At 44.3% G+C, this 10,156-nt stretch overlaps 1 protein-coding gene across 3 annotated transcripts; it reads right to left on the minus strand.

Annotated features, from left to right (window-relative positions):
• Positions 1 to 279: 279 nt before the first annotated feature.
• RPL38 (ribosomal protein L38) lies at positions 280 to 5,718 on the minus strand. 3 transcript variants are annotated; one of them, XM_020813124.3, is made up of 5 exons: positions 5,598 to 5,718; positions 5,348 to 5,375; positions 4,673 to 4,733; positions 1,108 to 1,230; positions 280 to 359 (listed from the first exon to the last, which is right to left on the minus strand). In XM_020813124.3, exons 2-5 carry the CDS (start codon positions 5,348 to 5,350, stop codon positions 334 to 336), a joined length of 213 nt encoding a protein of 70 aa, XP_020668783.1. In that variant the 5' UTR covers positions 5,351 to 5,375; positions 5,598 to 5,718; the 3' UTR covers positions 280 to 333. The 3 variants fall into 3 exon arrangements, with proteins under 3 accessions (XP_020668783.1, XP_020668773.1, XP_078240440.1); XM_020813114.3 differs by having other exon boundaries at positions 5,581 to 5,702; XM_078384314.1 differs by having other exon boundaries at positions 5,541 to 5,620.
• Positions 5,719 to 10,156: the final 4,438 nt, after the last annotated feature.

A 10,156-nucleotide genomic window follows, 5' to 3' on the forward strand; every position in this document is an offset into this window, starting at 1 on the left:
GGGTCACAGCGTGGCCACAGCTGATGTTATCAGAGCTGTGCATGGGGGTTTGAGCCAATTGGATGCCAGCAATAGTGTTTTCCTGTAGATCTATTAACTCTTTCAAAATAAAAAATGGTTGATTAGAGATCACTAAAACTCCCTTCTCTGGGTAGTAATTCCTGGTGCTCCTTGAAGCAACAGACTGGAGTTCACAACAAGCTACAGCTTTCTCAGGAACAAAGTGTCATAGGTAACAGCCACATAACCTCCCCTCATAAAATATCACACTGAAAACAGAACAGTTCACTCCTTTATTACAAATCCACGGGGCAAATTCCAGGGACAACTGGTTCATTTCAGCTCTTTCACAGCCAAACCTAGACAAAAGGGAGAAGCAAAAGCTAAGAAACTGCTGAGACAGATTCTGCTCATATGGAAAGCAAACCCTCACAGACGTCCACTATGCTCTGGGTGCAAGCTGCCAAGGCTTGTTCGTAAATTCCTTTATGTGTACGTAAGAGCACAACATGTAATCTTGTTAGCCTATGATCAGGGTGACTTGAATACTGGGCCTCAAGGTTTTCTAATCTCTAATATAATTCCAGAATGGAACAAAAAATACTGGTGCTCATTCTGATCAGGCACTAAAAATGTATCTATATCTATCAACCAAACAACAGACATATCAGTCACAATCCAAACAGCTGGTGCAAACCAGCGGCTCATGGGGGTAGGCTGCATGGCTTGAAAGGTGTCGGATCAAATCGATTACTCCCAGTGCCCTTTTGCATGACTGGATTGCTGGGCACATAATCTTATATCTATGTGCCAGGGAAAGTGGCTTATAGAAATAGTTCCCGTGTAATATGTGGTCTTTTCCTAGCTGACTGCAAATTAGCTCATCTTTGGGAAGGCTTGATTGTGCTTTTTTCATGTAATTACTTTCAGCACACCAACCCCACCCTTTAAAATATACAAGAACACTTTTGTTACAAGCAGGCAATAACATATACAAATGGGGCACGAAACAAATGTAGGAGTATAGAAAACATTCAGCTACAGCCATATCACTAGTCTTCTTCAATGACTCATTGTCCCCCCCCCCCAATACTTCAGTCATCTTACCTGGCGGCAAAGACTGCTTCAGTTTTTCAGCCTTTTCCTTGTCTGTGATCACCAATGTGTACAAATAACGGCTGCAGCGCACCTTGAACTTTACATTATCTTTGTTCTTCTTGATCTTGACAGCTACAATGCAAGAACACTGAGGTTAGCACTACGTGCTTGGCAGCTCAATAGGCTAATTCAAAAACACAAAAGAATCAGGATCTAATATGATACAATTGCTTTTGAGAGAAGGGCTTCAATAAATTCTGCTTCATCCTATGATAAGCATAGCAGTTAGAAGTGACATCTGTATAAGCAGGCTTGTTTTGGTTCCGTTTCTATGAAAGATGCATTCGCCACGTATTAATCTTGAAATAAACTTTTTCATCAGTGCTTATATGCAAGTAAAACTACTGCACAATTGCATTGTTACAATGTGATACAATATTTGAAAGTCTTATTAAAAAAGAAGGCAGCTGACACTCCTCTGCTGATATACCAGATACCAATTTCGCTATTTACCTTTGAACATAACACTGTTCAATGCCACTTCACGCACCAGTGACTACAACTCTTCTTGTTCCTGATCTAACTGACTGCTCATTGTTATATCACTGCTAGATTGTACATTAAAAAGGTTATTCAGATGGTGTATATCCTAAACAAAATGTTGAACACAAACAATACAATTTAGGATATGTACAGACACACACAATTTTTACTAGTGAACTCACTGTGGAGCTCTCTCACTGCACTGGCCTGTATTATTTCAGAGCTAGTGAACTACCATGTGGAACTGCACACAACCAGTCAGAATTCTACAGAAATCTGGCTCATCATTCTATGTCAATGTGACCACAGCTAGAGACATCATACATTGGTTCTCTACTAGAGATGAGGACATTTGTTTTCATTTATGAATACAGTGGTGCCTCGCTTAATGAGTGCACCGTATAGCGATGTTTCCGTATAGCGATCCCTTTTTCGGGATCGCTATACGGAAACATACCCGATCTTCGCAATGGGGAAAACCCGCATTGCGAAGATCGGGTATTGCGGCGGCCATTTTGGAGCCACCGAACAGCTGATCGGCGGTTCCAAAATGGCCGCCGGAAGCCCGGAAATGGCTGCCGGCAGCCGTTTTCGCGCCCTGCCCTCACTTAGCGAAGGCGCGAAAATGGCTGCCGGCACCTGGAATCCTCGCTGAACGGGTAAGTAACGAAGGTATTGGAACGCATTAAACGAAGTTTAATGCGTTCCAATACCTTTCCCCTACCCGTTTAGCGATGATTCCGTATAGCGAGGGTTAATCCGGAACGGATTAACCTCGCTATACGGGGCACCACTGTATTCCCATCCCAGCTGGACCTAATGAGGGTCCAGCCCCTGAGGCTTGGACTGTCCACTCATATGTTCCAGCACTGTGAAGGTCCCACGCTTCCTGCCAACGGAGCTCCACTGTCTTCCTGCTTGGCTGGCCACTTAGCAGCTGTACGGGGAGACTCATCCTCCCGCCCCCTACTTGGAGTGGCCAGCTGAGCAGGAAGATAGCAGAGCTCCAGGCACCACTGGCAGGAAGAGCGGGACCTTCATAGCGCCGGGATACATGAGTGGACAGTCTGGTCCCAGCTGGGACAGGGATATTCATATTCATTTATGAATATCCCTATCTCTACTACTAGAGAAAGCCACAAAGCTTAATGCTCTATTCTACACTTTTATTATTATTTATTCAGATAACATTATTTTTAGGCTGCCTTTAAAGGAAATGTGGACAAGATTAGATAAGAGAACCCAAACTATGTAAAGATGAAATATTGGAAACTGCATTTATAGCACGTGTCTCCTTGATTGAATGGTATTGAAGCAGCAATACCTGGTGGCAGCGAAGAAAGAAGAGCGAGAACCTCGTGAAGACCTGAGAGAAAAGGGGCTTCAAAGGGGATCACCACACTCTTGCTCACCAATTCATTTGTAGGTTCAACTAAAATTGATGATTTTGACCTTTAATTGTTCATTATCTGGTTACTTCAAAGATTGCTTCGAATCACACAAACTTACTTAATTTTAAGACCATCATCTCCCACCATCTGAGATTTATGGGACTTGGGTGTAGTGGATAGCGCAATGGACTATGAGTCAGGAGACCTGGGTTTGAATCCCCACTCAGTCATGGAAACTCACTGGGAGTGTGGAATTGATAAAACCAAAGTGAATAAAATAAATTAAAAAAACTTTTTGTTCTAGAGCAGAGGTCAGGGAACTTTTTTACCTTCCCCCTCAATTTAGATACATTGACATTACCCCCTCAGCTCTCGCCGTCCGTGGCTGACCCCCCCCGCCTCTGCGCTCACCTGGGACCTGTGGCCAGCGCCTGGGCAGCCAGTCTGGAGCTGCCATACTGCTGAGAAAGTGTGTCTTTGGCAAGGGGAGGCAGGCACCACAGGATCCATGAGTTCAGGTGAGGCGGGGTGGGAAGGGGGTCTCCTCACCAGTGCACCGGGCGGCTGGGTGCAAGCAGAAAGGACAGCCCCGGCCAGGGCTCCGCTGGGCAAAGAGTCCAGCTGGCCTGGTACGCCGTCCTCCCCCCCACTCTGAAGGTGAGAAGGGCAGGCAGGTGTCCTGTGCAGTTCCTCACCAGGGCTCTCCCTCCCAGCAACAGAATACCCGCCTACACACAGCATAGTTGGAAATAAAATGCCTAGGGGTAAAATGCCTGCCACGACTGTCCTCATTACCCCCAGGATTTTCATTTTTACCCCATTTGGGGTAATGTACCCCTGTTCTCTGACCACTGTTCTAGAGTAAACTGCTTGCTAATACAGAAAACACCTTAAGTGGCCACTGACCATACCACAAAAAAACCCTGGATTTTTTTAGAAGTCAGAACTTTACAAAAAAATTAAACCCTGCCCTTTTGCAAAATAATGCAAAGTTCCATAGGGAAGGTAGGCATCTGACACAATGTGTTTCCCTCTGCTCAAGGGTGCTTACAGTTCTAGATCTAGCCAGGAACCATCATTAAAGTGTGCCTAAATCATATATGTATCTTTACTTGTACTGTATTATCAGTTTTGCAAACAAGACCACAGTTCCAGAAGCTTTAAGCTACTTTAAGATCTACAGCTTTTCCATTATCATGATTTCAACAGCAATAAGGGCAAAAGGGGCATCCATTTTAAACACCTGAATAAGGCACAACTAGTCAAACGTGGAAACTAGTGTGCAAGTTTCACAGATGGCTTCCCCAATGAGAGCTTGGTCACTTACAAGATTGCAGTCCTTTCTATAAAAAGATAAGGAGTTGAATCTAATCACCAGACCGAACTATAGTAAAACTATCTGACATCTGAGTGTTGACTTAAATCCTCTTCATTTAATGGGCTTTCTCTTATTGGTACTAACAACTGATTCAACCTGCAATCTTGGGACAAGCTTCAGGAATTGCGATGACTGAACCTCACTCACACAGAATGGTGTTTTAATTATCAGATGATATTCAGCAGGTACCCAAGATGGAAAAAAACTCTGGAGCAGATATCAAACAACACAGATAAAACAAAAGCCAGAAGTCACTACTCACATTTTGCATCTTTCCTCCTAGCTGTCAATAGAAAGTCCTTGATCTCTTCAATTTTGCGAGGCTGCAACAATTAGAGACAAACCCTAACAATTAGAGATCCTGAATGGAGATGCCGGGTCCTGCGCAGTTCTAAGTATATACTCAATTTCTAGTTTTGCATCCCAGTTAGTATTTCCTTTGGTGCTAAATCTGACTCTCCAATACAATACAAAACACAATACACAGACAGTACCTAAACTGCATGCACACTAGCAGAAAATAATATGAAATAACTTTCCATCCTTTTCCTCTAGAGGGGGGAAGTGGCTGCTTAACTGCTGCTGCTTGAAGAGTCACCAACTTTTACCTGCCAATCTCTCCCCCTCCCAAACCGGCACAAATTTATGTGGCTTCTCAGAGGGAAAGAAAACTGGGTTACCATCAGAGGGAATCACACTTGTTAGGGCGCGCAAAGCCACTGCAGTTTTTTCTGCAACTGAAACACAGGAGTCTATGCACTGCACATCCCCCTACCACCCTACGGTATAAACATCAGGGTTCAGTCATCCACACGTGGAGGGATGCTGCCTTAAAAACATGCACTCAAACTTCTGCCGGCGGATTCCCTTCTGCTCTCTAGACTGTATACAGCCCAAGATCGCCCCTTCCCTCATCCACCCCCCCCACCGTACTCACCATGGCGACGGATCCTGGCGACGGCTGCCTAGGAGGGAAATCAAAATGGCAGATTCAGTTGGGACTGGCCAGAACCGGCGGCGAAGTTTCCCCGCCGCCCTTGCCTTCCTCTCTGGGGCCCCAAACCCACACCGTGGCGCTCCTCACCGCCCCCTGCGCCTTCCCTACCCCCCCAGCCGTTCCTCGCAAGAACCTGTGGCTACGGATGGCAACAGATCCTAACCGCCGCTTACCGAGACGCTCAACGTACCAGCTAAACCGCCTGAGAAAAAAAAGAGAAAGCACTTCCGTATCCGGGCACTTAAAATCCGGTTCCTTGGGGAGGGGTTGGGCTACGGCCTTCGAGAAGGACCAAAACAGTAAAGGGAAGCGATGCGCGCCCTTCTGGTACAGGAGGAGCCTTTCCAATGTGACAGCGATCTTTTATTGCAGAAGTAATAGCGATTTATTAGATCAGTGCTTGTTGAGTGCTGACATCTACTGGTTAATACAACGAGTTCTATTTAATATTAGTGTTGCCAGCGGTGAACGGCAGTGTTAATCTGGTTGTGCTTGCACACAGCTGCAGGTCGCATCTGCCAATTACTACTAGGAAGGTAGTCCTGTGTATATTATACACGAAGTCACGTATTTACTTTGAAGGCTTCTTTAGCACCAGTGGGGCTTCAGCACGAAAGAAATGGAATGAATGGCTGACCTTTTTTGTTCTCCACATCATGATATTGCACTGCAAACCATCCTTCAGCTGTAGCAGGCAAACAAATTAAAAAATATGCAAATAACTAAATACACAAAGCGTAGAAGGTTGCCAGTGGTGTCATCCTAAGCACTGGAGTAGTCAATAGGTGCTCATGCTGAGAATCAATCATGAGATGGTCTTACACCGAATGTACCCCTCTTGCATGAGCACCTAGTGCAGGGCTGTAAGCAGGGTGCAGCAACTGGAGTTTTGGCATCAAAATGTTGAGGGCACTGAGGTGAATCTACTGATGAACATTAGGAAAATAAATGACATCTCCTTTGTGTGTTTATGTATGAAGAATACACTTTGGGTATCAGGCAAAAGCAAGCAAACAAAATGAAGACAAAATTGGTGTGGTATCTTAAAGACAAATTGCTATCTTTCAAAGTGAGCTTTCATGGAGAAGTCCACTTCCCCGGACAACTTTCTTTGGGAGTGGGCATTCTCTTCTTTCCCCAGAGTGGTGGTGGTGATTGTGAAGGCCATGAAAACAGCCAGAGTGGGTGGGTGATTGTGTTAAGTGCCCCAGCTGCCCAAATGGCTTGTTAATGGTCCAAAATAAGTTTCTGTATAGTTAGGGGTGACCTTGAGCAATTGTGAATTGTTGTTTGTTTATTTAATACATGAATTGCTGTATAGCTGATGCTCTTCAACCAATCTATAGTGCTCAGGACTGCTTGGGGATTCTGTTGGTCATGTACCACCCACCCTGCTGCCCAACAGTCTCCCTTCCAGAACTGGCTGATTTAATCTTCAAGGTGATGCTGGAGTTCTTTAGGCTTGTACTACAGGCAGACTTCAATATCCATGCCAAGGCCACCTTATGAGGAATAGTTGAGGACTTCACATCCTGTAAGACGACCATGGGTCTGTCCCAAGTGGTATTTGGCCCGACTCATGCTGCAGGGTACACCGTGGACCTAGTCTTTCTATCCTGGGCCAGATGGTGGTGATCTGGGTGTGGAGGGACTCTCTGTAGTTCCATTGTCATGGACAGATGAATCTCAATGGTTTCCTGACAGTTCTTGGGGAGTTTTATGCCATCTTGGCAGGTGGTCCAGTCAAAGTCCTACTTAACCTCTGGAATTGGGAAATGACCAGGGCTGTGGACACAATCACTCCCACGGTCCTCTCCCAAGGAGTAGAGCCAGATGAGTTCTCTGGTTTTCCTAGACTACAGCAATGATAGCAGAAAATACAGAGCAAACCCAACTCTCATTAGAAGACCTATTCTTTGGCAGTTGCTTCAGTGAAGAAAGGATTCTGCTCTGCTGTCGCTGCATCTTCACAGATGTCCAGCAGACTTATTTTGAGTTGTCAGGGCCTAATAAATGCCCCAGCAAAAGAACACTCAGCAACCCACTACGAGGAATTGCCTTTGCTGGCAAAGTCACTCAGATCCACTCTAATTTGGATGCAGTAGTTGTAACAGGTCCTGTGGGTGTAACTTTGGTTCCTGCTTGTTCTGTTACCATGGATATGTTCCAGTTGATGCAGTTTGGGGATGTGGACATGATTCTTGGAGAGCTGAAAACCACCACATGTGTACTAGACCCTTGCCCTTCCTGATTTATAGAAGGAGCCAGAGGGAGAATAGCTGAGTGGATGAGAAGAGTGGTGAATGCCTCCTTGTAGCAAGGCAGGATCCCAGCATGTTTAAAGGAGGCAACAGTAAGGTCGTTATTGAAAAAGCTCTCCTGAAATACCATTTTATTGGCGAACTATCAGCCAGTCTTAAATATTCAATTTCTGGACTGTGTGGTGGTTTTTCAGCTTCAAGGATTCCTGAGTGAAGTGGATTATCTAGATCCATTTTAATCTGGCTTCAGGCCCAGGATGGAGAGTGCTTTGGTTCACCTTGATGTATGGCTTGTGCTGGGAACTAGGCCAGGGGAATGTGGCCCTGTTCATTCTGGGCCACCTCTCTGGAATGGGACTTGGAGGCAATGTATTACAGTGGCTCTGTCCTTCCTGGAGGGGAGGACTCAGAGGGTAATGCTGGGAGACTCATATTCTGTGCTTTAGCATGGCATCCCTCAGGGTTCTGTTTTGTCCGTCATGCTGTCTACCACGTACAGGAAACCACTGGGAGAGACTGTCTGGAGTTTTGGGGTCCAATGTCACCAATATGCTGATGGCATCCAACTCTTTCTCTTCATCTAATTTGAAGGAAGAAGTCTCAGTTCTAAACCAGTCCTTGGTGTTAGTAATGGGCTAGAGGGCAGCAAACAAACTGAAACTTATTCTAGACAAGACAGAAGTGCTCCTGGTCAATTGAAAGACAGGCCCTCAAAACATAGGTCTGCCCTGCCTTTAAAGCTCTATATAGTTTGGGTCCAAACTGTGTGGACCACATCTCCCTATATGAGTCTCCTCAGCCCTGAAGTCCTGCAGAGGAGGACCTGCTGTCAGTTCTATTGCCATAATAGGCCACATTTGATAGGGACATGAGAGAGATCCTCTGTGGCTGCTCCCTGGTTGTGGAATGCTCTTCTCAAAGAGTTGAGTTGGCCCACCTCCCTTTTATCCTCCCACCAACAATTGACGATCTATCGCTTCAAGCAGGCTTTTAATAACTGACTGAGTCCCTGGATACTGGTCCTGCTCTTTAAAGTGTCTTTAAATTTTAAAAATGTTTTACAATGCTCAATAGATTTTTACCATAGTTTTCCATTTATAAGACACCCCTGTTTATAAGATGCCCCCTCCATTTTTCTAACCCCAAAATTAAGAAAACTTAGTTTTGAGTATTCAGCCTCTAGGTTCAGAATGCTCGGACATTATCAGTCCCTGTTGCATCTGAGCCTCCAGGCTCCACCTCCAACAAGATGTATCCCAATTAGTTTGTTCAGCACCAGCTGATGTCAGTTCCATAAGGCTCGTGATTGGAGGAAGCTAAGTTTCCTGACTGTAGGAAGGTAAGCCTCATGATTGAAGGAAGCCTGTTTACAGAGGCAAGCTACTCTCCGTGTTCTCGGCTTACTTCTGTGTATAAGACACCCCTCAATTTTTAGTGTAATGATTTTAGGAAAAGATGGCATCTTATACATGGAAAAATACAGTAATTATTATTGTAGTTTAATTTCTTTTAAATCCATAATTTATTGTGTTTTTAAAAAAACTTGTTTTAACATCTTGAGCCACTTTGTATCCCCTCACTGGGAGAAAGAGGGCTTACAAATAATACTAAACAAACAAAGGAATAAGCAAGCTGCAGACTAAAATACAGTAAAATTAATAAAAGATCCTTATATGAGTAAAAATTAAAAACAGCAGAGCAAACATCAGTAAATATTAAATACATTAAAATTGCAATAAATTCATAAATCCACAAATGATATATAATAACCAAAGAAATTAAAGTCTCTCTCTCTCTCTCTCTCTCTCTCTCTCTCTCTCTCTCTCTCTCGTGAAGGCTTTTGGCTTTTGAAATTAGATCAAACGCTATAGGTTGCCCATCCCTGCTTTGCATGGTACATAAGGACATCCCAACTTCAGACAGTCCAGCTCTTTTAGAGTACAGTAGCCCCAGGCAATAAGGTCAGTGGTCAGGAATTCTGGGAGTAATAGTCAACAAGCTCTGGAGAGCTCCCAGTAGGAGTAGGGGTGGGACCAATGTGTATTCCTAGTTAAGTCTCTCATTATTTGTACACTTGCATTCGTTCCACATGACGTTTAGAACAAACTCGGTCTTGTACGTGTCCAGTAACATCAGAACAACACAAGAGGGCACTCTGAATACAAATTTAAAATAACCAAGAAACTCTGAGAAAAAAAGGGTGGAGTGGGCATTGCACATCCAACAGCGAAAGTAATTATAATTACAGCGTGGGCCACCCTTCACAGAAAGCAGGGCTCCCTCTTACTTTATGTTAACTAAGTCACTAAGCACAGTGGTAATTCCACAGCCACATCCTCAGAAGGACTGAGACAAACAGAATATTTTAGTTTATGGAATCAAAATAATTTGCAAGGGGGCACGGACATATATATAAACAGAATATATTCTGTTTGTCTCAGTATATACTGTATATAAGGAATGAAAACATCTTAAACTCAAGATGTGA

The sequence above is a fragment of the Pogona vitticeps genome, chromosome 2 (assembly GCF_051106095.1).
Source record: "Pogona vitticeps strain Pit_001003342236 chromosome 2, PviZW2.1, whole genome shotgun sequence".
Classification (NCBI taxonomy): domain Eukaryota; kingdom Metazoa; phylum Chordata; class Lepidosauria; order Squamata; family Agamidae; genus Pogona; species Pogona vitticeps.